Source organism: Amblyraja radiata, chromosome 2, assembly GCF_010909765.2.
Source record: "Amblyraja radiata isolate CabotCenter1 chromosome 2, sAmbRad1.1.pri, whole genome shotgun sequence".
NCBI classification, from domain to species: Eukaryota; Metazoa; Chordata; class Chondrichthyes; order Rajiformes; family Rajidae; genus Amblyraja; species Amblyraja radiata.
This window is the reverse complement of record NC_045957.1, coordinates 48655123-48681519: the sequence shown is the minus strand read 5'-3', so window position 1 is coordinate 48681519 and position 26397 is coordinate 48655123. Positions and strand designations below refer to the sequence as shown.

At 40.2% G+C, this 26397-nt stretch overlaps 1 protein-coding gene across 5 annotated transcripts in view; it reads right to left on the bottom strand.

Annotated features, from left to right (window-relative positions):
* The window catches only part of hdac9 (histone deacetylase 9), a 503463-nt gene that overhangs the window by 122820 nt on the left and 354246 nt on the right, over positions 1-26397 (bottom strand). For all 5 annotated transcript variants that reach the window (XM_033045928.1, XM_033045918.1, XM_033045937.1 and 2 more), the window contains 2 exons: positions 14501-14632; positions 3792-3895 (listed from right to left, as the gene is read on the bottom strand). In XM_033045928.1, the coding sequence (XP_032901819.1) occupies positions 3792-3895; positions 14501-14632 (236 nt within the window). The remainder of the gene's footprint in view (positions 1-3791; positions 3896-14500; positions 14633-26397) is intronic.

Genomic DNA, 26397 nt, shown 5'->3' with positions numbered 1-26397 from the left:
GATATAACAAGATTAGGGCACGTTGGTTGGGGGAAGAATATCTACTCGGAAACAAAAGATACCCACCATGCTAAGGGTAAATTACACTGTATGTCTTGGGAACTTTATTCTTGATCTGAACTTCAAGGATGGTTAAAGGGGTTTCCAATTTTTAATTCCCATCCAAAAGGCAACACATGACAAACGTGTCATATTTAATATTGGCCTGTGAACAATAATTGTTCCTCAATATATATATAACCCCTTTGAGCATTGCTTTTTGTGACTAACTGATTTTTGGTGTTGCAGTGGTGTCTAGACACAAAAGTCCCAGAAGAATTTTAGGGAGCGGCATGGTGGCACTGTTAGAGTTGCTGCCTTACAGCACGAGAGACCCCGGTTCGATCCAGACTATGGGTGCTGTCTGTATGGAGTTTGTATGTTCTCCCTGCGACCTGCGTGGATTTTCTCCAGGAGCTCCGGTTTCCTCCCACACCAAAGACATACAGGTTTGTAGATTAATTGGCTTCTGTAAAATTGTACATTGTCCCTAGTGTGTAGGATTGTGTTAGTGTGCGGAGATCGCTGGTCAGCGCGAACTCGGTGGGCCGAAGGGCCTGTTTCCACGCTGTATCTCTGAAATAAAATAAACTAAGAATATTGTCAGAAAGAATACAGCTGTAAGGGTCTAGTCTAGCTATGTAAGCTGTTTCTTGAATCAAATTCTATTGTTGATAGTTTAAATTACCAACTATTTTCAATCTCTTGCCCACCCTTGTATTGCACTCAGTTCCAAGAACTACCACGCAACTTAAAGGATAATATTCGGAACTGTAAGTGTAGCTGAATTTATGGCACTCTTTGAACATTGTGTTGACAATAATATTAGCAATCTGTACAGTCCAACATTCTACCGTATCTCATAACAGTTAAACGCAGTAGGAATTAATTCCGACCACACTTCCGATTTCTTTTTAAATAGTAGCTGAAATTTTAGCAGCAAGGGCAGGACAGCCAGCCTAATTCTTTTCCCCAATTAGATCAAGTTCTGTCCCACATGTTCTGCTCTGCAGTTAAGAACACAAGAGAAAGTTATAGTTTTTCTATTTTGTTGCTTCTTGGGGGCTCCCAGCTGTAACATGACTCTGACCACAGAGGAGAAACCGGGATGTAAAAGAACACCTAGTGTAACGGTACAGCAACAATCATTGCTTACTTCCCAAACAAAAAAGCATCTGTGATTCAAAAAAAGGGGGCCACCTCCGTGAGGAAAGCAGTTTACGGGGTCCCGGCCTGACAGAATTATAATAATTTGTCACCACCGCTTTTGAGACCTTTAGGTTCTGAGATATCAATTATCCAGGACAAAAAAAAACATTAAAAAGCAACCCGCGAGTACCATGCTGTTTCTCTTGCAGGCTTTGGCTGATTCTTAACATGAAGAAAAACACAAGTGTTTTTGCTCCGTGGAACCTCCCACCGAGGGTTTATAGGAGCATTTTGACATGAAACGTTAGGTCAGAGAGTCTGCACCCATAAACAGGTCACTGAAAACAAAGGTGTCACAATATTGATTGTCTGCTAATGCAGGAAGTGCCAGGATTCATCCAGGTCACAAAGCACACTGCCAATTTCAAATAATTGAGCATCAAATCTATTTTAACGTTCTTTTTATTTTCATTGTATTAGCAAGCTAATAATGTGATTACTTTAACAGCGGGGACACAAACAAACCAGCCTCTTGAGATATTGTTGTGCACAACATGTACAATACATCTCCCTTTATTTCTGGTATTAAAATATCTATTGTTCTCTAAAAGTTTTAGCTTTAGAATATTTTAGCCTTAGAATATTCTTCTTCTTTCAATGCAGTGTGAATATGTTGTGACTTTTAAAATGGACACTAATTTTAATTTTTTTACATTTATTATAACATTCAAAATAAGTTTAATAATGGTTATAATAGAATAGGTAATTGAGGTAATAACAGAAATCTGACTTGTTTCAGTCAATTATCCTTGTCATATATTTGATGAAGGATCTCCACCACAGCCTACAAATGTTTAAACAATAAGATGTTAATTGTAATTACGGACTTTAAGCTACTGTTATCCAAGCACACACTTTCTACCAGGTAACATCTGGGAAAGTGATTTTCTACAAATTCTTATCACATACATAGACTAATAGATTGCAGGCAATGTTTTAGGCTGTAATTTAGCTGAGGTGCAGTGATGATGTGATAAACCGCTGTCTTGAAGCCCAAGAGAAAAGATCAAGAGAGCTCAGATTAAATTACTGCGTTAAACATCAGGCTGACTATTTATTATTGTATATAACACACTAAAGATGTTTTAGTCCTAACCAACAGATTTGGTTTACCATTTCTTTCTGCTTTCTGGCAGGTGTTTGCAATTTAGTTGTACAGTGGAGCTAAGAGGGTACAGGCCAATAAGGGCGTTTAATGAGAGTGATAGTGACAAAACCTGAAGTGATACAGCAGCTTCTGACGGTCTTTGTGTCTCAGATACATTAGCTTAGTGGAAAGCCACTTGCTATGATACTGGAGCTGACGTACATTAGCAAAGCATCTCCCTATTACTAAGGCGAGTGGGCTGTGGTAGTTGGTTCTGTTGGTTCTGCACTACAAGCACGGTTGGCACTGTAAAAGGTTTTGGAGGTATCTACAAAAATCAATGGTATTGCTCATATAGCTCATGGAAAATATTTTAAACTGGAGTCCCCAATCCAATTGGAGTACCCGAATAGTGTCCAAAGTGCATACTACTGCACTGATTGCAGCACACAGTTATGGTTCTGCTTAAAACAATGAACAGAATACACTTTCAGAAATCCATTTATATTAGTAATATTCACACCAACTCAAAAGAATTGCCCAAATAAAACTCTTCCGACCATCTTGCGGGAATTGGATGTTTATCCATCATAGAGTCATTCAGCATAGAAAAGGCCATTTGACCTAACTTGCCCATGCCGATCAGAGTGCCCCATCTACACTCGTCCCACTTGCCTGCATTTGGTCAATAACCTCGAAACCTTTCATATCTCTGTACCAGTTAAAATGTTTTTTTTTTAATGTTCTAATACCTCCCTGAACTACCTCCTCTGACAGCTCGTTCCATATACCCATCACCCTCTGTGCAAAAAAGTTGCCCCTCAGGTTCCTATTAAATCTTTTGCCTCTCACCTCAATCCTATGTCCTCTGATTCTTGTTTGCCCTACTCGGGTAAATGTTTCAGGGAAATAATAATGCAATTGTGTTTCTTTTGTTCATGCACACTATCCCTTGTTGGATAAATATACATTTTTATTCGAATGAACAGTTTGCCAGAAGGATAAAGTAAAACCTTTTTTCGTGATTCTCAATGAAGAGATTGTGCAGTAGCTGCCATCAAAATACCATGGTAAATCTAAGTATAACTGTACGGAGCACTCATCTGTAGATGGCACAGCAAAGGCCGAGGTGGGGGATGGGGTGGAGGGGGGGGGTCAAACATCAAGTGGATGAGTCATTCACAGAGCTCTGACAGCACACCTGAAATCTCAGCTGTTTTCTATCAAGCTGCCTTCTCCAATGCTTTATTGTGTAAATTATTCCCCAAGAATTTTCTTTTGCGGATGTCGGTGCCAAAAATAATTTAAAAGAAAAGCAAAACATGAGGGTCAAGAACGAGTGTGCAAGAGGGTGGGGCAGAAGAGTTTTTGGCTTCAAGATAGTGAGCTGGGACATGAGGGTGAAAATGAAGGAGACAGAAGTACGATGGTTCGTCTTGTCAAACACTTGTCTTACCTCGGCAGGTGAAGTAGATAATCTATTTTCCAACGACATGCTACTGGAATTATTGTTGGGAGAGCTTGGACCAGATCCAGGGGCACTGCTGCACACCGAGGAATCTTTAAGAAGAAAACAATAATCAAGTCAGAAGCTGCAGCAGAGATGGTAGCAACAGTGTAAATGATATCAGCAAAACAAAGACTTTGCTTACAATGCATATAATCTTCCTTTTGTCATACAACTATCACAATCTAAAGATGTTTACACATTCTAAATGGCCTTGTTTAATACTCCAAGCAGATTTTGCATTTCTACCTTCTTTTTACAAATCTAATATATTTTTGAGCTTTCAACTGAGGAGCATGGACTCGTAGGTATTTTTTCTTTTTTTGTGTGATGTTGGTTTAACATTAATGTGATTCACAAAGACATCCTGTTTTCCATGGACTAGCATCCATTGTAGTTGAGCCAGACTTGGTTTGTTGACAGGCCTTTCGACCATTACTAAACCGTTGATTGTTTCTACTAGGTGACTACACTTTGGAGCCGCATATGCATTGGTCATTGGATAGTTTCTTCCCAAGTATTATCAGGCAACTGAACTATCCTACCCGTACCAGGGAGCGGTCCTGAACTACTGTCTACCTCATTGGGGACCCTCGGACGATCTTTGATCAGACTTTACTGGCTTTACCTTGCACTAAAATGTATTCCTGTATCGTGTGTCTGTACACTGCGAATGGCTTGATTGTAATCATATATTGTCTTTCCACTGGCTGGTCAACGTGCAACAAAAGCATTTCACTGTACCTCGGTACACCTGACAATAAACTAAACTGAACTAATAACTGAACTGGTCAAGAACTGAACTGGTCAAGGCTGGCTAACATTTTTCTTCCCTTATCCTAAGACTACTCGTATCAACCAGAGTAATGGAGCTACAATGACTGGAGCTAGCAAGATTAGCACCACTTAAAGACCAAATATTGCATGTATGATTTTAGGAGTATTATTTCTGTATGAGCATTCTTTAAAAATCTTGTGGATGACTTGGTTATTCTGTTAACTACAGTTCACAGATATATTGCATTCTATTATCTGCCAATAGATGGGGCTTGCGTAACAGAAACATTTTACTTGCTTCATCCACAATATTTTTTATACATTTTGGTGATATAGCTACATAGCTTTAACTCGGAATTGTTCATCACTAAATTAGCACCACGATCTTTAATCCTTCATCAATGACATGTAGAAAACTGACTGTCGTGCATAGAAAGCAAAGCTATGATTTAAAAATTAAAACATCACAATTAATATTCCAGTGTTACTTTGAGACTGTCTTGGAACCTTGGGAATCAGATGATATATTGTCACAGATTGTAATGTCTTACATATTTGTGCTTGTGGAGGTGTGGTGGATAGGTGCAGGAGTGGTTACACAGAGGCCTGGGCTAACACTCCTCAAATGCAGATTCAAAACTGACCACTGTAACTGGAATTTGATCTGTTACTAATGGGGGCGGGGGAGGGAAATAGTCATGATCATAAAAAATTACCAGACTCTTATAAAAGGCCATTTGCTCATTAAAGCACTTCAGATGTTGAAATCTGCCATCCTTACTTGATCTGGCCTATACAGTGCCCTCCATAATGTTTGGGACAAAGACCCATCTTTTATTTATTTGCCTTTGTACTCCACAATTTGAGATTTGTATTAAAAAAAAATCACATGTGGTTAAAGTGCACGTTGTCAGATTTTTTATTAAAGGGTAATTTTACACATTTTGGTTTCACCATGTAGAAATTACAGTAGTGTTTCAGTATGGGTTTTATTTTTACATAATTGTATTTATTGAGCATGGTTTGAAAATTATATGCCATAATCATGAATCACATTTGCTTTATCCCAATCAGTTGCGCAATGACAAGGATAGGGAACAACGCTACAGTTGCCCCTTACTCAAAAATAATGTGCTCGGTAAAATTCAGTAATGGGTTCACAAGCACCATTCATCTCTGGTATTCAGTACTGCCTCCCAGGAAGCAGTGCAAAGTTACTGCCCATCAAAGTAACAATTGACAACGTTTAGCTTCAAATAGTAAAACTAATTCAGTGAATCAAGGTAAAAGCAGCACATTTAAAGGGCTTAATATGGTAGGTGCAGGAATTATGTTTCTCCTGGCTGACATTAATAAGGATTGGTACTTCAGAACGGGGATGAAAATGAAATTTTATTTTACCCCGAGTTAATGGATTTTTGCAATTCTCAACTGACAAGGAAGATGGCTGTGGTGATTGGAAAACCCAAGCCACTTCTTGAGAACAGTGACTTTGCCCTAACTATTTTTAACTCCTTCATCAATTACTTATTTACTTTAGATTTAAATTATTAATGTGTACTGATTTGTACCCACAATCTGTAGCATCCAGGAAGGCATGGACAGCAAGTGCCTGAGAAGACAAGCAGCTTCACTTCAAGTAATCCACTATCCAATGCTTCATAAATATTGATATCGTGCCATCAGTAGCATAGTATTCAAGACCTGCCACTTACAAACACATTATACTGCATTTGCTTAACATGTACTTCACAATTACTAAGGAAATATTTATATTAACCATATAACCATATAACAATTGCAGCACGGAAACAGGCCAATTCGGCCCTTCTAGTCCGTGCCGAACACTTATTCTCCCCTAGTCCCATCTACCTGCACTCAGACCATAACCCTCCATTCCTTTCCCGTCCATATACCTATCCAATTTATTTTTAAATTATAAAATCGAACCTGCCTCCACCACTTCCACTGGAAGCTCATTCCACACAGCTACCACTCTCTGAGTTAAGAAGTTCCCCCTCATGTTACCCCTAGACTTCTGTCCCTTAATTCTCAAATCATGTCCTCTTGTTTGAATCTTCCCTATTCTCAATGGGAAAAGCTTATCCACGTCAACTCTGTCTATCCCTCTCATCATTTTAAAGACCTCTATCAAGTCCCCCCTTAACCTTCTGCGCTCCAAAGAATAAAGACCTAACTTGTTCAACCTTTCTCTGTAACTTATTGCTGAAACCCAGGCAACATTCTCGTAAATCTCCTCTGTACTCTCTCTATTTTGTTGACATCCTTCCTATAATTAGGCGACCAACATTGTACACCATACTCCAGAATTGGCCTCACCAATGCCTTGTACAATTTTAACATTACATCCCAACTTCTATACTCAATGCTCTGATTTATAACGGCCAGCACACCAAAAACTTTCTTTACCACCCTATCTACATGAGATTCCGGGAACTGTGCACAGTTATTCCTAGATCCCTCTGTTCACCTGCATTCTTCAATTCCCTACCATTTACCATGAACGTCCTATTTTGATTTGTCCTGCCAAGATGTAGCACCTCACACTTATCAGCATTTAACTCCATCTGCCATCTTTCAGCCCACTCTTCCAACTGGCATAAATCTCTCTGTAGACTTTGAAAATCTACTTCATTATCCACAACACCACCTATCTTAGTATCATCTGCATACTTACTAATCCAAGTTACCACACCATCATCCAGATCATTGATGTACATGACAAACAACAGTGGACCCAACACAGATCCCTGTGGCACCCCACTAGTCACCGGCCTCCAACCGGACAAACAGCCATCCACCATTACTCTCTGGCATCTCCCATTCAGCCACTGTTGAATTCATCTTGCTACTCCACCATTAATACCCAAGAATTGAACCTTCTTAACCAACCTTCCATGAGGAACCTTGTCAAAGGCCTTACTGAAGTCCATATAGACAACACTGCTTTACCCTCATGAATTTCCCAAGTAACCTCTTCAAAAAATTCAAGAAGATTAGTCAAACATGACCTTCCAGGCACAAATCCATGTTGACTGTTCCTGGTCAGACCCTGTTTATCCAGATGCTTATATATATTATCTCTAAGTATCCTTTCCATTAATTTGCCCACCACTGACGTCAAACTAACAGGTCTATAATTGCTAGGTTTACTCTTAGAACCCTTTTTAAACAATGGAACAACATGCGCAGTACGCCAATCCTCCGGTACTATTCCCGTTTCTAATGACAATTGAAATATTTCTGTCATAGCCCCTGCTATTTCTACACTAACTTCCCTCAATGTCCTAGGGAATATCCTGTCCGGACCTGGAGACTTATCCACTTTTATATTTCTCAAAAGTGTCAGTACTTCCTCTTCTTTGAATCTCATAGTTTCCATAGCTACTCTACTTGTTTCCCTTACCTCACATAATTCAATATCCTTCTCCTTGGTGAATACCGACGAAAAGAAATTGTTCAATATCTCCCCCATCTCTTTTGGCTCTGCAGATAGCTGTCCACTCTGACTCTCTAATGGACCAATTTTATCCCTCGTTATCCTTTTGCTATTAATATAGCTGTAGAAACCCTTTGGATTTACTTTCACCTTACTTGCCAAAGCAACCTCATATCTTCTTTCAGCTTTTCTAATTTCTTTCTTAAGATTCTTTTTACATTCTTTATACTACTCAAGCACCTCATTTACTCCATGCTGCCTATAATTATTGTAGATCTCTCTCTTTTTCCGAACCAAGTTTCCAATTTCCCTTGAAAACCATGGCCCTTTCCAATTTTTACTATTTTCTTTCAACCGAACAGGGATATAAAGTTTCTGTACTCTTAAAATGTCATCTTTAAATGTACTCCATTTCTCTTCCACATCCTTCCCATCAAACAAAATGTCCCAATTCACTCCTTTTAAATCCTTTCACATCTCCTCAAAGTTAGCCTTTCTCCAATCAAAAATCTCAACCCTAGGTCCAGTTCTGACCCTCTCCATAATTATATTGAAACTAATGGTATTGTGATCACTGGACCCGAAGTGTTCCCTAACATATACCTCCGCCACCTGACCTGTCTCATTTCCTAACAGGAGGTCTAGCACTGCCCCTTCTCTAGTAGGTACCTCTATGTATTGCTGCAAAAAACTATCCTGCACACATTTTACAAACTCCAAACCATCCAGCCCATTTACAGAATGTGTTTCCCAGTCTTATGTGTGGACAATTGAAATCTCCCGCAATCACTACCTTGTGCTTACTACTAATATCTGCGATCTCCTTACATATTTGCTCTTCCAATGCTCGCTCCCCATTAGGCGGCCTATAAGTGTTGCTACACCTTTCCCATTTCTCAGTTCCACCCAAATAGCCTCCCTAGATGAGCCCTCTAATCTATCCTGCCAAAGCACTGCTGTAATATCTTCCCTGACAAGCAATGCAACACCTCCACCTCTTGCCCCTCCAATTCTATCACACATGAAGCAACGAAATCCTGGAATATTTAGTTTCCAATCACAGCCCTCCTGCAACCATGTTTCACTGATCGCCACAACATCATACTTCCAGGTGTCAATCCAGGCCCTAAGCTCATCCACCTTTCTTACAATGCTCCTAGCATTAAAATATACACATTTAAGAAACCCACCCCCTCGTATTCTCTGTTTATTATCTTTTTCTTCTTTCTCCCCTACATTTTGTGTCCGAGTGCTACCCTTCTCTACCTCCTGCCTCACACACTGACTACTAGCTTTCCCTATTTGAGTCCCTCCCCCCAACCGTTCTAGTTTAAAGTCTCCTCAGTAGCCTTTGCAAATCTCCCTGCCAGGATTCAAGTGCAACCCATCCTTTTTGTACAGGTCGCACCTTCCACCAATTAAGACCATTATTAAACTCATCACAGCACTTGTTGTAATGTTTAAATAATTAGATTTGGCTATTGCTGCTTATTTTACTTAGTAAAACCCTACCAAGTATCTAACTTTGGTACTGTTTGTCTTTGGGACGAAATACATAAAAAAATATACATTTGCTCACCATTTACCTGGATTCTCTAATCAGGTAATAAGTTCTTCAAGGTACACACAATTGTAACTTGAAGATACAGTAAATACACTGCAATTATTCAATCCACACAAATGACCTGAAACTTTCTCTTCATATTATTTATGGGATGAATCCAGAAACAGGCTTTCATTCACATTGGACTGTATCTTTTTAATATTTGAACAGTTGTGATAAACAATACATGCTAAATATTTCCAAGATCTAATTATATTTATTTTAAACTTAGGGGAGTTTAGAAACATGCCCCACAGCTAAAAACAACATGAAGTATTTATGTTAACATCTTCATTGCCCTAAAGATATTATTTTTTCTGTGAGCGTTTCAAAGAGTATGAGAAGATGCCTACACTCTCTTGGATGGAGGCTGTAATTTTGTCATGTTGCAGATACACACTACACTCCCCTATGCTTCTTAAGGAAGGATATGCTTACATTGAAGGCAGCACAGATGGGATGCACTAGGTTGTTCCTCGGGTGAAGGGTTGACATTGGAGTTTAGAGAAATGAGAATTGATTCAATTGAACCATAAAAGATTAAGAATAAGTTTGACAGGATGGGTTGTTGAAAGGATGTTTCCCCTATTGGTTAAGCATTCCAACACAAGGGGATCACATATTAAAGTTGGAGACTAGATATAATTTCTTCACTCAGAAGGTTGTTAATCTTTGGCACTCTCAATCCCAGAGAGATGAAGAAGCAGGGCCATTGAATATATACAAGGCGGAGATTTGGATTTCAAGGGAATTGAAATACAAGGGAATGGGGAGAGTGTGGGAAAGTTGAGATGAGGCTAATATTGGGTCAGTCATTATATCACTGAATGGCAGAGCAGGCTTAATAAGCTGATTGGTAGACTTGTCATGCCATATATTTTGCCAATATTATAAGATTATAGCTCAAGTTCTTAAGCAAGATGCTTATTGACCTCCACATACATGTTCAAGTTCAGTGGATAATCCATCAAATCACATCTCCAAAAATATGTTCCACCAACCTCACACAACCGTTCCATGCAGACATAAATAATGCTGGAGGAACTCAGCAGCATCTGTGGAAGGAAAAGGACAGACAACCTTTCAGGTTGTGACCCTTTGTCAGACTGATGCTGACTGACCTGCTGAGATACTCCAGCACTGCGTCTTTTGCTCAAGATTCCTGTATCTGCAGTCTCTAGTACCTCCTGTTTCAAGCAATACAGCTCCATCATGTGCATAACAATAATATTTTTACAATTACCATCACACACACACCTTTACACATTTTCCATTTTACAAAACCACAGATCCTCACAACTACATATATCGTCAGCAATTCAACATTATTCCTCACTGTCATCTGAAAACATATTTCCTTTGTTCTTGTGGGAGAAGATGGCAATGTAATCAGTACCATCAGTCACTTGGACTATCTCTGGCACCTTTTTCAACTTTCCAGATCACTTCATCCCTTTCACAGATAGACTATCAACAGACATTGCGTTTTGCCCATCAACCACTCGTTGTCAGAAAAGAAGTCCATGTCTATGGGGTCAGCATGCTGGAGAAGAAAGTGCTTGTTAATACTGCAGCAGCCGTAACCGAGTTAATAGCTAGTGGGAGTGCAGAGATCATTACGATTTTGATATGCTCATGTCTTACTCTTCTATTCCGATCTCACAGTCCATATCCTAGATTCTCTTCTCATTTACATGCCGTAGGTGGTGTCAATGCAAATCTCCTACTTGCATTTTCCCTTACCAGTAACCCACCCCTGGCATCTTCCTCATCTTTGTGCATTTGTGTGCACATTGCCAGGAAGCAATGTGCACACACATTTAACACTTGTAGTTCCTACCACCACTACTAACAGTCAATGTTGCACTGTCCTTGTAGCAGAATCTATTCTATCTGAATGTTAGAGTGCAAGCTTAGACTTCTGACATTTTTGGGTTGCAGACAAGAAAAATGAGGCAGCTGAAGGTCAGGAAAACAAACAAACAGACATAATGTAGAGCAGAATGAAGAGAAATAATAAACCTGGCCAGAAACTGTTGATCTTAATCCCTCTCAAACCAATGATTGTTCCATTAATCTTAAGCATTAAGACAGCCCCCAATGTTTCCTGCTCAGATCCACAAGTTTAAATATTGGTCCTCTCCCTCACAACCATACAGTATCTGCATCTTCCATCGATGTTCTGCCAGATGGGCAGAGACATAACGTGAGCGATTCTTTGCTTTAATTAAGCTTTCCACTAAATAGGTTTTTGTTGTCTGAATAAATTGACGGCTTTTTCATTGTGGGTTTAGCCAGGCAAAAGGTAGATGTGACATTTGGACAAATTGTGGTAGAAAGTGGTAATTAATTTATTGTTGTCTTTGATCACTGTTCAAAAAATTGCTTCATCCTAAACCATGATTCTGAAAAATTGTATAGAAAAATCAGTAAAAACTTACATTGAATAGAGAATTCAGACCTGTGATGTTCAGACCAAAATGTAACAAGTCTGAACTTAGCAGCCAAACTTACAAAAGGAGATAGTTGATAATGATTATTATTTCTCATCCCTCTTTCTAATCTCTCACATGGCCACCATAGATTCAAGGGCCATTAATGGTCAACATGAGGGATAGCAAATGTGTTTCTTTATTGAAGGGCAGCGGGGATAAATGAGGTAAATAAAGGCCAGTGAGTCTTACATCAGTGGTAAGAAAACAATTGACAAATTTATAAAGGACAGTATTTATTTATACTTAGAAAGCCAGGCATTTATTATGGATTATGGCAAAGAATTGTGGTGGAAGAGTTGTTTTTTCAGATTTAAGTCTACGTCTCAAAGTCATTGCTGGTAAAAAATCAAAGAGCAATGTGATATAATGCCAAAAATATTCTATTTACATATATTTTAAACATGAAATTCATTTCTATTTACATATATTTTAAACATGAAGGTTCAGTGCTGGGGCCCTTGCAGTTTCTGATAGACAATATGTGAAAGTAGGACATATATTTAGTTAATTTGCAAATTATGTAGAAATTTGAAGTGTTGTAGATAGCATGGAGGATTGTCATCGACTACAACATGATTTTGACCCACTGGAAAGTGAGGTGGAGCAGTCGCAGACGAAAATTAATCCTATAAAGTGTAAGGTAATGCATTTTGGAAGGTCAGATAGGGCAGGGCATACATAGTAAACTGTATGGTACAACCGGACATGCCTCAAAGCATTTTCCATGTATATCCTTCAGCCCTCCATTCACACTGCACTGGACCCCAAGAACAACATCTAACTTCTTCCATTCGTGATGTTCATTGATTTCTAGGGTCAATTATCTATGTTTCTCTCTAGATTCATGCTCTGACTTTCCAGCATTTTTTGATATTTGCAAGAGCATCTGAATTATAAAACAAGATATCAAACTAAAATCACTGAATACTATTTGAACACAGCTCCATTTAGAACAATGCTCTCCAGTAAACACTCTCAATTTCCTTGGGTATCTACATTAATTCCATGTTCAATTTTCTATCCCTTCACAGTGGTTTTAATGTCACATTGAAACTGAAATTTCTGTATCTCAACCAGGTTTAATATTGGAAATTCTAAATCAAGCTGAATCAAACTCATTACAGACAGAATCAATGAACAATGTGATACAATGCCATTAAATATGAAAAGGGTAGAAGATGAAGGCTACAGGCATAACGTTCATAAACCTTTTCCACACAGAGAATTGTGAGTGTGGAATTCTCTGCCTCAGAGGGCGGTGGAAGCCGGTTCTCTGGATACTTTCAAGAGAGAGCTAGATAGGGCTCTTAAAGATAGCGGAGTCAGGGGATATGGGGAGAAGGCACGAGCTGATTGGGGATGATCAGCCATGATCACATTGAATGGTGGTGCAGGCTCGAAGGGCCGAATAGCCTACTCCTACACCGATTGTCAATTGTCTATTGTCTGTCCCTTGTCTGCTTGTACCATTTAACCTCCTTAACTAAATTCCATCCATTGCATTTGATACTCATTTTTAAGATTATGCCCATTATAATGTCCATTGCAGCACTCCAATGGTGAAATGAAATCCCAACATCAGATGCCATTCCCTAACTTTGAGGTGTCCTACTTGAAATACTATTGAGAAGGCTAATAGTTTGACTGGTTCAAGTCCTTGTTCTGAAACGTGCCGTTTTAGGATTCTTAAATCATATCACCTATAACTTAAGACAGGAGGAAAAGTAAAATAATTTGAATAGTTCAGAACAGTTTTGTTTGGAATAACCTAAAAGAAATTGTTAAAATCCTGAAGGAGGTTAACACAATTGATACATGCAAGCACATTAACTGTTGCCAAGGACTAGAACAGTATGAAAAGCTGGGGAAATTAATTAAAAATAAGAAAGAATGTGAGGTAGAACGATTTTATATTTTAGGTAACCGACTTCTTGGTTACGTTAATGGAGATAACCACTTAAGATGTGCATATTAATTGGTTTAAAACATAATTAGCGATCATTCTGGAGAGAAAAGAGTTTGAGGGAAAAGACATGAAAGAAGAGATCAGGAATAAGATTCCACAAAACAGTCATTTGGAATGAAATAGCTTTTCCTACTGCTATGTATTTTTTATCTCATATCTGAACTTTCTTCCATGTCCTGTGTCTATTCCATTCCCACACCCAGAAAAATAGTTTCTTCTCAAAGGAACAGCTACTTTAGTTTTTGTGCCATTGGACGAAACTGAGACACAGCCAAGATATTGGCATAACGATATCTGTACATATCTGTATAAAACAATATCTGTTTTTTTAGAGAGATTTATGTTTATCCCAACTACCTGTTCTCTCAAGTGTTCTCTTCTTGAACGTGCTGATAATGGTACCATCTTTTCTTCGCAATAATGGACTACTCCTCCTCTCTGCCACTTTCTGTTTTAATCTGGAACGCACCTTCAAGTTTGGCTCCGAGGCTGTGAAAACAAGTAAGGAGAATCAGAATAACATTTATACAACATATCAGGGAGAGTGTGGAGGGGCCAAGAAAAGTAAACTTAGCTGAACACATTAAAAAAAGTAAAAAATAGAAAATCCTAGACAAGATCTAGTTTGACATCAACAGTGAACAACACAGTGGAGAGGATAGAAAGGGAAGTCTGCATTTCGATTCTAATCTTATTAAAAACATCTCCATAACATTATAAATGTAGAGCATAGACTTACAGAGTATTAAAGCACAGAAACAGGCCCTTTGGCACAACTCATCCCAGCTAAGCTTGTCTCATTTGACTGTGATTGATCTATATCTCTTGAAATCTTTCCTATACATGCATCTGTCCAAATTTCGTTTAAATTATGTTATTAATGTAGGACCTTAAATTAAATCATGTACTCACAAAGGCATCAACCATCCCAAGTTCTTAGTCACACATATCACTAACAACCCGGCCTGACCCAATCACTTTGATGCTATGGTCAAGAAAACACAGCAACGCCTCGACTTCCTCATAAGATTAAGGAAATTCAGCACGTCTCCAATGACACGTAACAATTTCTACAGATGCACCTTAGAAAGCATCCTTTAAGAATGCATCTCAACATGGTTTGGAAGCTGCTCTGCCTATGCCCACAAGACAGTGTGGAGAGTTGTTGGATGGAGCCCAGTCCATTGCACAAACAATCCACCCCACGATTGACTCTGTCTATATCTCACGTTGCTTCAGGAAAGCGGTCAACATATTCAAGGAATACTTGTACTCTTTTTTCCCTATTCTCCACTCTCCCATTGGGCAAAAGATGAAAATGTTTGAAAGCATATACCGTCATATTTAGGAACAACTTTTCCCCCCACTGTTGTCGAACTATTGAATGGATGTCTCATGAGCTAAGACTGTAGTTCCAATCTCCCAACCTACATCATGGCGGCTTTTGAACTTAAAAAAAATGCATTTTCTCTGTAGCTGTATAACCTACACACTGTTTATTTTCTTTATTTTTACACTATCAGTTTTACTTGTGTACGGTTTGATTTTATTCACATAAGGTATATACAGGGAGAGCACAACAAACAAGGTTTTTTATTATATCTGGCATTTGTGACATAAATAAACCAATACAAAACTTTGAGTTGTGGATGCATCTTATATACCATGAGCATTGTATTTGAGCATTGTATCTACCATGAAAACAAAATGAAGAGTTTAAAATGGAAACGAAAATATAAAACTGCTCCAAGACATGCTCAGATTTTCCAATTAAATTGTGTTTAAAGAAAAAAGTATGAATAATATCTCTTGACATCTTATTGATAAACAGCCTGTTATACAACCATCCAATTTCCAATGTTGTTGATTTCAGTCAGACAGCTCCATGTACTTAATTATTTTTCATCTGGTGAAGTTGTAAAATTACCCCTCTTATTTTTTTTAAAACCACCGACAAAACATGCACATTTATTGTTTTTGCAAGGATAACATTGAGGGCAACAGAAAAAAATATTACTTGATGTTAACAATGGTGCCATGCAAAATATGTTCATTACTTGAATTAAAAAATGCGGTTTCAAACCAACTCCAATATTTGGCCTGAAAAGCTGACGTTCCATTAAGCTTTGAGGAAATGATGTCTCCTGAAGTCCTATATTTGGGGAAGGTGGAACCAAGGTCAATTTGCAAGAAAGTTTCATCAGTCAGGGGGGGGATACAGACTGCTTGTCTCAATCACACAATAAAGGAATATTGCTTTGCAATGTGTAACTTATTTTATAAATAATGTACCAGAGTTATTTTAGTTTAGGTAACCGGCCATTCTCCAGCATCTTAGATAGGTAATGAGCAAAGATATTTATGCTAACATTCTACTCTCCACAATACTTGCATAGTATAGACCCACCTATATAATAACCCACCTTGGATTACTTTGCTGCACATCAGAGTTGTGCATTTCAAGTGGCATACCACTTGATAAGTGCACAGTGAAGTATTAAGAGAAACTTACAGTTAATAATCTTTGCAATATCTTAAAGCATTTTCTACCTAAATGTTGGACCAAAAGTAAAATGATTTCACATATGCTGTTCATTTTCACAATTTATTCTGAGGCTCATTGCTAAATCACCACAATTCCCTGATTGGAAAGGAATCAATCTGAATCATGTCTAGAAAGACAATGTGAATGTGAGTATATGTATATTAAAGAGTGTGTGATTGTGGAGAAGAGGGTGCAGTAAAATATGAAGCAACGAATGGCACATAAACTAAAAAAAAAAAAGCATGACAAATGGCACTTTAATCTGAAAGACAACACAAAAAATAATAAAGGAAGAGAGAGAGATCATAAACTGAGCAAATATGAAAGTAAACAAAGTAAAGTAAAAACGAAAAACTATGAATCTGGAAATTTGCAGTCCCTTTGTGCTTTGGACCTTGAGCAATGAGTGTATGGTCAACCTAAACCCCAAGGCAGGCTTGTAAAAGATGCTTTTCAACATTATTTGGTTGAACTACCAAAATCTGGTCTTCCTCCACTTGTAGCCCATTGGAACTGGTACTATTCCCCTTCAGACCAAGAGGAGAAATGTACAAGATCATGACTGCTTTAGAAACAATAAATAGAGAGATATTGCACCCATTTTCTGGCAGTTCAAGGAGTGAGATTTAAAGTTTTGTGCAAAATAAAAACAATGGAAGGAGTTAGGAGGGAGGATATGAAGATTTTATCTTATTGCATGTAGTTATGATCTGGAATTCATTGCTTAAAAAGGTGGTAGAAACAGAATTATTAAATGCTTTCGAAATGAGATTGGATAGACATCTAGGAGGTTATAAAATGCATGACTGCCGGGAAAGAGTTTGAAAATGGATTAATTATATTATGGAATCATCATAGGGAAACAATGTGCTAAAGGGCTTCCCTCTTCACTGAAACAATTCTATGACTGTAATCCTCAAGAATAAGATTACGGGCAGAAGCCACATTGAGAAAAATCTACATTCAGCAACTACAGAGAGAAAGTGGGTTTTTTTAGTGTCCTGGAAGCCCGGTTTAAAGGGCAATGGCAGATCCTGTATAATCTGACAGCAGGAGGTAATTTTAATATTGTAAACACCCACAGTTTGCAGATTTACAATGCAGCAAAATGCATTGCAATGCTGTTCAAGGATTAAATGAGAGAAAGTGTAACAGATATTTGGTGGTTATCACCTTTATAAATTGCAGTCCTGGAGGTCCAGCAGAACCAAAGGCAAGGGACGGACTTGGGGAAAATGCCAGCTTTTCTGGAGATTAATACAGCACCAGCAGCATTCTGGTCTTTCTTGAGATTCTTTGTCAGCATTCAGTTAATGATTCTGTGGTCTTCCAGCACCGATATTCCAAGAAACATATTTCAGCTCCAAATGAAGTATGTGTCATTGTGTTTATTTTTGTTTTAGAAAGCTACACTGGTGGGCCAGCTGAAAATCTAGTTTTGTGGTATTGCAGTGTTAAGATAATATTATGCAATTGTGCAGATATCTAGCAAAGGGGATCTAGTCTTCCACGTAATGCTTTCATTCTCATGGCTGATGGACAGAGATCAACAAATTAAAACAGAGGGTGCCAGGGGAATGGATATAAAGACAGAGATCTTGACGTTTCTTTTCAATTTTATTTAAACCAGATTCCACTTATTTAACAGCCCATGACCCGTTTTCATTATACGTGATTTGGTGCCTCCTTCATCTCAGGGTCAGATGACTGTCATATTTATTAAATGTTTTTTAAAGCCATTTCCGTTACAATCACATGTGCAAAAGCAGTCACAGTTAAGTGCAACTTCAGTGGAATTTATCAGGTAAGCTACGCCTCAGGTTGTGTTTGATTTGAAAATATTCAACGCATTCCCAATGGTAAATGAGAGGTAGTGAAGGGTAGAAGCTGAAGAAAGAAGCCATTTGGCCCATCATGTTCGTGCCAAACTTTAAGTAACCATCTCCACTAGTCCCAATTTCCCGCACTTGGTTTGTAGCCGCCTGTTCCCTGGCGATTCAAATACTCATCCAGATACTTCATAATGATTCACTGACTCTACCACCCATCTGACAACCATCCACCTGGTGAAAAATTATTCCTCCAATCTGCTGCGGGGATATGTTTCTCACTATCTACTGTATCTTTATAGCCCGTCATTTAGTACACTTTTACCAGGTTTTCCCCTCAGCCTCATTCACTCCATGAGAAACAAACCCAACCAGATTCATTACTGAAACATTCCATCCCAGGCAACATTCTGCTGAATCTCCTCTCCACCATCTACAATGCAATCACCTCCCATGTACAGTGTGGTGACCAGAATTGCTGACAATTTTCCAACATGGCCTAAACATGGCCTAAAAAAATCTGAAGAAGGTTCTCGACCCAAAACGTCACCCATTCCTTCTCTCCAGAGATGCAGCCTGATCCGCTGAGTTACTCCAACATTGTGTGCATATGGCTTAAACAATGTTCTATAAAGTTGTACCAGAGCCTTCCAGCTCTTATATTCCATCCCCTAGATAAAGAAGCTTGTGGAATAATATCCCAGGGTTTTTGTACTACCCTAGCTACTGTGCTGCTGACCTTATGGATCTTTGGAAGTGTATACTAAAGAAGGTCTGTTCTCAGTACTGCTAAGGGCCTACCACCCTCCAGCTACAGGGTTCTGGTGACCAATGATGATGGCTGGAGTTCCAAACATTCTTCGTTTTTGATGGTTCTTGTCTCTTGGAACTGCAGTTATCCAAGAAAATGGAGAATACTACATCAAACTTCCAACGTGCCTTGTAAAATGTAGAATACTTTGCAGGGTCACAAGATGAGTTCCTTGTCGCCCTTAACTCACAGGTACCATTGATTGTGATAATGAAAAATATAGTGCTACAAAAAGGTTCAATCAATAGCCATTTGTTAGCCACCTGAAGGAGTTGGTGTGTTCAAATTGAACCCTTTAGTCCTGGGGTGAAGGATGCCAGTCCTTTCTGTATCTACAGATTCCGACTGGAATGTTTTGGGTAACAACAAGATCCGTCCTGATAGCGACCTCCATTTGGTATATCTCTGACAGTAATTATTTACCCGGAGAAGTCAAATTGAGTGAGGTGCTGTCGAGCGCTGTGGTACTTCCAAACTACTTTGAGGGCGGCACGGTGGCGCAGTGGTAGAGTTGCTGTCTTACAGTGCTTGCAGCGCTGGAGTCCTGGAGTTGTTCCCGACTAAGGGTGCTGTCTGTATGCAGTTTGTACGTTCTCCCCGTGACCGCGTGGATTTCTCTGAGGCCTTCGGTTTCCTCCCACACACCAAAGACGTACAGGTTTAATTGGCCCTAGTGCATGTAGAATAGTGTAAACGTGCGAGGATTGCTTGTCGGTGCAGACTCGGCGGGCCAAATGGCCAGTTTCCTTGTTGAATCTACCTCCTGGATGGCGGAACAGATTGAGGGTTAAAAATCAAACAGCTCACGATCAGGCAGCCCTCTCAAGGAACAACAGTACACAGTGTGCTGAGGCCTCCATTGCAGGCGTAAGATAGAGTAAGAATAAGAAAAACTAAAAGGAATGTGATTCATCCTCTGGGCACCTGAGGGTAACCATCAGTGGTAAAACTGCATGTTCAGCAGTTAGTGCAAAATGAAGCAAGGAACACACTCCTGTCTGCTCAGTCATTTTATTCATAATCGCGTACCGCAGAGCAGTAAAGACATTTCCATTCGAGCAGTTGACTAATGTGATGCAAATCCTCTGGGTTTGGTGAGCGCTCCTCAGGGCAAGCTGAAAGAAACTGGAATTATCCACAAATTTGCTTCATGCGCAGCTGCATAAATTAGTTTCTATTTTTGGCAATATATTCATCCCTTGTTCCAATTCAGATCAATCGTACAAACAGAACACTTCCTGTCAAGTGTCCTGAAGATCTCTGCTCACACAGGAGAGAAAGTTTTAACAGCTTTGCTCATACAGTTCTATCATGATGTTCCATTGCTGCAATTGATCTATGGGGAAACAAAAAGGACAAACTATACTGTTTTCAAGCAAAAATAACATTCTACAAGTATTTTCTTGTGGTCAAAGGGGAAAAAAGCCTAAGGTCAAAGAATTTCATATTTGTCAGGTTCTGTGGTAATTGTAATAATACGAATTCATGCCTCTAGTTTCTCTCTTCCCTAAGTCTGAAGAAGGGTCCCGATCCGAAACGTTACCTACCCCTTTTCTCTCGAGATGCTGCCTGATCCGCTGAGTCACTCAAGCATTTTGTGTCTACCTCGTATTCAAACAACATTCATGTTGGATAAAATGAAATGGTAGGAAATAGTCAGAACACCTTTTAAGATCTATTTGCTTCTGGAAAATAGTTTCCCCAAAATGATATTGAGGCTGAAAGGGTTGAGTTATGTGGTCAGTTTCAATACAGTACATGTGATTAACGTACAAGGTCTCTCTGTGTCAATAATTTGCCATGACCTACTAGTATATTAGATGTCATCAGAGGTGACCTTTTGCCATTGGCAATGGGCTAAGTGTTCGGCTGGCGACCGGAAGGTAGCCGGTTCGAATCCCGCTTGGAGTGCATACTGTCGTTGTGTCCTTGGGCAAGACACTTCACCCACCTTTGCCTGTGTGTGAATGTGTGTGAGTGATTGGTGGTGGTCGGAGGGGCCATAGGCGCAGATTAGCAGCCACGCTTCCGTCAGTCTGCCCCAGGGCAGCTGTGGCTACAGAAGTAGCTCACCACCTCCGAGTGTGACTGAGGAGTGTATGAATAATGCGATGTAAAGCGCCTTGAGTATTCTAGAAAGGCGCTATATAAATCTCATCCATTATTATTATTATTATTATTGTTAACATTGCCCACACGGAAATTATCTGTGATATTGTACTTGAAATAGAGTTCCAGGTGTTGAATCAAACTGTAAAGTTGGTGAAAGTCACACAAAGTCCACTAATTTTCCGCAGATTCAGATGACCTGTCATTTTGTGAGATGTGCAAAATAATCTTTGCTTCAATTCTACCTAGACTCTTTTCCTCAACTCTTCTTCCAGATCGTTGACATCTGCATTGGTTCACTCAAACTGAAGTTGAACATTTCAAACATTTGAACATTTGCTGCCATATTCCAACCTGCTCTCACCTGGAGTAACCTGCACAAGAAGCTGGTGAGACTGCACTTGGAATATTGTGTGCAATATTAATCACATACAATACTGGGGGTTGGCTGGCCTCAAAGAGGTAGAGTATATAAATTGATCAGGGGCATGGATAAGGTGAATGGTCACAATCCCTTTCCTGGGTTAGGGGAGTTTAAAACTAAAGTGCATAGATTTAAGGTAAGAGGGGAAAGATTAAAAAGGGACCTGAAGGGCAACTTGTTTGCATAGTGTGGGATGGGTATATGGAGCAGGGAACCGAGGGTAAAATATGGGGTGTTACCTAAAATTGGAAGCCAATGTTCATACTGGAAACGTAGAAAAATAGGTGCAGGAGTAGGCCATTCAGCCCTTCGAGCAAGTACAGCCATGGCTGATCATCTAAAATCAGTACCCCGTTCCTGCTTTTTCCCAATATCCCTTGATTCCTTCAGCCCAAAGAGCTAAATCTAACTCTTGAAATTACTGTTGGCTTGTAAACTCTCCAAGCAAATTGAGGTGCTATTCCCCCTGTTTGCGTGTGACCTAACTCTGACAATGGAGTAGGCCCATGACAGGAAGGTCCATATGAGAATTGGAAGGGGGGATTAATGTCATTTAAAAAAAAATTTAAAGTCGGGTTTATGTGCCAACTTATTGTACAAAGACATTTCTGTGACTCACAGAAAGATCAGTTTCTTTCAAAGTAAATGAACAGACCACACAACTAAGTTCTACACCATTACCTATCTTGAGATTGCTTTATGCATCGGCAGTCATGAAATCATTTGAGTGCATCATACTCAATCACCTGAAAACTGTCACCACCCCACTCATGGACCCATACCAATTTGCATACAGAGCCAACAGGTCAGTTGAGGACACCGTCAACTTAGCAACTCATCACATTTTGAACCACCTGGAGTCCGCAAACACATATGCCCGCATCCTGTTCATGGATTTCAGCTCGGCATTCAATACAATAAACCCGGCCATACTGTTCAATAAATTACTGGACATGAACATTGACCCATGCATCTGTTACTGGATTCACAGCTTTCTCTGGAACAGGAAACAGAGGGTGAGGATCAACAATAATACATCCTGCCCTCTGTTCCTCAGTACTGGCACACCCCAAGGCTGTGTTCTCTCACCCTGGCTATTCTCCCTTTACACAAACCAGCTCATATCCCACCACAGCTCTGTCAACCTGTACAAGTACGCGGACGACTCAACCATCATAGGATTCATCACCAACAACCAAGAAACTGAATACCGTGCACAGGTCAACCAAGCAGTGACCTGGTGCACAGACCATGATCTCTTACTCAACTCATCAAAAACAAAAGAACTCATCATCGACCTAAGACGCCAGCCATCCCCCAAAACTCCTGTGCTCATTAAAGGTGAATCCATCTTCATCACTGACACTTTCAAACTCCTTGGAACCCACATCAGCAACAACCTCAAATGGAGGACAAACGCAGACCACATCTATGGGAAAAGCCCAGCAAAGACTTTTCCATCTCCGACAGCTAAGGAAGTTCAGAGTAAGGTCTCATCTCATGCTCCGCTTCTATACAGCCATCATCGAAAGCATCCTCACTTCATCCATCACAGTCTGGTTCGGCAGTCTCGACTCACTCTCCCGGAAGAAATTACAGCGCATCATCAACAGAGCATCCAAAATTATTGGCTTAGCCCTACCATCCCTTGAATCACTTTACCACAAACGGACACTTCACAAAGCCCGCAAGATCATCTCTGACCCCACTCACCCTGCACACTATGCCTTTCAGCTACTGCCCTCTGGGAGGCGTTACAGGTCAATTGCCTCCAAAACAAACCGCTTCAAAAACAGTTTCATTCCCACTGCAATTAACTTTTTAAACTCTGTACAGTGAGGAAATACGAATAAGCATGGCCCTTATGTATTATGAAATGTGTCTGTTTGTATGTATATCTATGTTACAAGTTTAATGTTTGATGAAATGTTGGAACCTGTATCGAGCTGTACTGATAACAAATTCCACCAGCCTGGCTGTGTGGTCATTACAATACAATACAATATAATACATTGAACCTTCCACTGAGGGAACAGACTGATCAACTCAAGAACCAACAGAGATTAGAATAACTTCTTAGGTTTTCCAGTTGCAGTGGTCAGATCAGCAGAGTGTATTACCAATGAAGCCAGTGCAGTATCACTGAGAGCTGGAATCTCCTGCTCTTAATGTCAGCAGGTTGATCTGCCGTTAAATAATCCAGCTCTGCAGTGATTGTAATGTAACGGGACCATCGAACATGGCCAAGAAACGCCTGGGGTTTATGCAAGTGAAGTTTGTGAATTTTGTCCATGGTCATTTCTGCACAAAGTACCAGCCAATAACAATTGAAGGCAGAAGCTGGGTTAAGTTTGTTTAAATATTTTTGAAATACTACATTTTTCACAATCTAGGTTGTCCGGAAAACCCGTGACATTTCTTGGCCATGTAGATCTTTGGGTGTTGGGGTGTGGGGGGACACGATGCCACTTCCCAAAATAGGACACAGCTGAGAATCAACACAGGGGTGTTTCTATTTTGACCACCTAGGAATTGAACAAGAAATACCATCGTCTTGGGCGTGAGCAGTCACGTGTCTGCTGCCTCCCCCACTGTGTTGCTAAGCGCCAAGCGGCATGGATAAGCTCATGTCATAGGAGCAGAATTAGGCCATTCAGCCCATCGAGCTTACTCCACCATTTAATCATGGCTGATCTATCTTTCTTTGTCAAACCCATTCTCCTGCCTTCTCCCTGTAACCTTTGACTCTCTTACTAATCAAGAACCTGTCAATCTCCGCTTTAAAAATGCCCAATGACTTGGCCTCCACTGCCATCTGTGGAAATGAATTTCACACTCACCACCCTCTGATTAAAGAAATTCCTCCTCATCTCCATTCTGAAGGCACATCCTTTTATTCTGAGGCTGTGCCCTCTTGTCCTAGACTCTCCCACTGGTGGAAACATCCTCTCCACATCCACTCTACCCAGGCCTTTCATTAATTTTGGATTAAACCACTGATCTAATGCTGAAATCAGTCACGTGTTCAGTGGACTGATGGATGAATATGAAACAGTGTAGATCACAGCTTGCAGGTAGTATCACTTTCCAGAAAGCTGTGTTAAGGTGCAAAGAATAAGACATGAACCCTGTGTGCTTTCCTCCCTTGCTCATCCTAAGCAGAGCTCATATGAATTTGCTGATTCAAGACCTCAGTTCTACAAGAACCCAGCAGTAAACTTGTATCATGCCAATTCATCAGCACTGCCATCATTCTAAAGGTTCTCTTGAAGTGCTTATCAAACTAAAAGAGGGAAACCGAGCAGACATTTGAAACCACAAAAATCAGCCTATAAGCCATTTCTAAGACTGATCCTTAAAGGATAAACACTTGCAGGCTGCAAAGAAAGTGGTTATCTTCAATGGGATATAGGTAGCAATAATAGTGGAGACAGCTTTTCATGTCATTTCAGAAGAATTTCAAAACTCTCACTTAAATAAGAGTTTGGAGAGAATGCAGAGGTACTGTCCAATATATTGGCAAGATTGGAAAATTGTAGGAATGATTAGGTGAGCAAAAATTGTTTTCTTTCAAACAGAAGAGGCTGATGGGAAACTTAATTGAGGTACAGAAAATCAAGAGTGGCCTAGATATATTAAATAGGGTGGACCAATTTTCCTTGACAGAAAGGTTCAATCAAGTGACATTGATTTAAAAGAATTGGTTAAAGAATTATCGGGACGATGAGGAAAGTATTTTCCAACCAGTGGGTAATGGGAGCTGCAATTCACTGCCTGAAAGGCTAATGGGAGGCAGATGGGAGGCAGAAACACATTACGTAAAAGTAGTATTTGGATGAACACTTGAAGAGTGTTCATCCCACTAGGGGTGCCGCATTGAAGATTGTTTTTCAATCTTTTTTTAATTTTAGTCAGTTTTAAAGTTTGTGTTGGATGTTTCTTTAGTTTTTTTATGTGGGGGAGGGGGTAGGGTAAGGGGGAAACCGTTTCCCAGTCATTTCCTGGCGAGGAAGCGACTATTCTCCGAGTCGCGTCCTCGCCCCCCTCCTCGCGGCCTACCACCTGGATTGGAGCGGCCTTTCCTGCCGGGGACCAGACCGGAGCTTCAGCAGCGACGGCGCAGCGCAGGATACATCGCGGAGCGGGCGATGCCTACCTGGATCGCTGTTTGGAGCTCCGGAGTGCTGGGCTGCTGCTCCAACATCGCGGAGCTGGGGTTTGCAGAGCTTCCAGCGCGGCCGTTGCTGACTTCAACATCGCGGGGTCCTGGGGCCATTTGTCGAGGGCCGCCAGTGTTGAATCTCCGCCCAGCGCGGACTGTGGACTTCGGGAGCTGCGGACTCCGGTAGGAGGTGACCGACTCGGATGTCCAAGCCACTGAGGACATCCTCCAGTCCCGACGTCGGACTTCCATCATCCCGGCGAGCGGGCTTGATCATCGGGCTGCCCTTAGCGGTGACAGCGGGGGTTTGGGAGCACCCCGACCACGGGAGGACAACAGAGGAGGATGACTGAATTTTGGAGCCTTCCCTCACA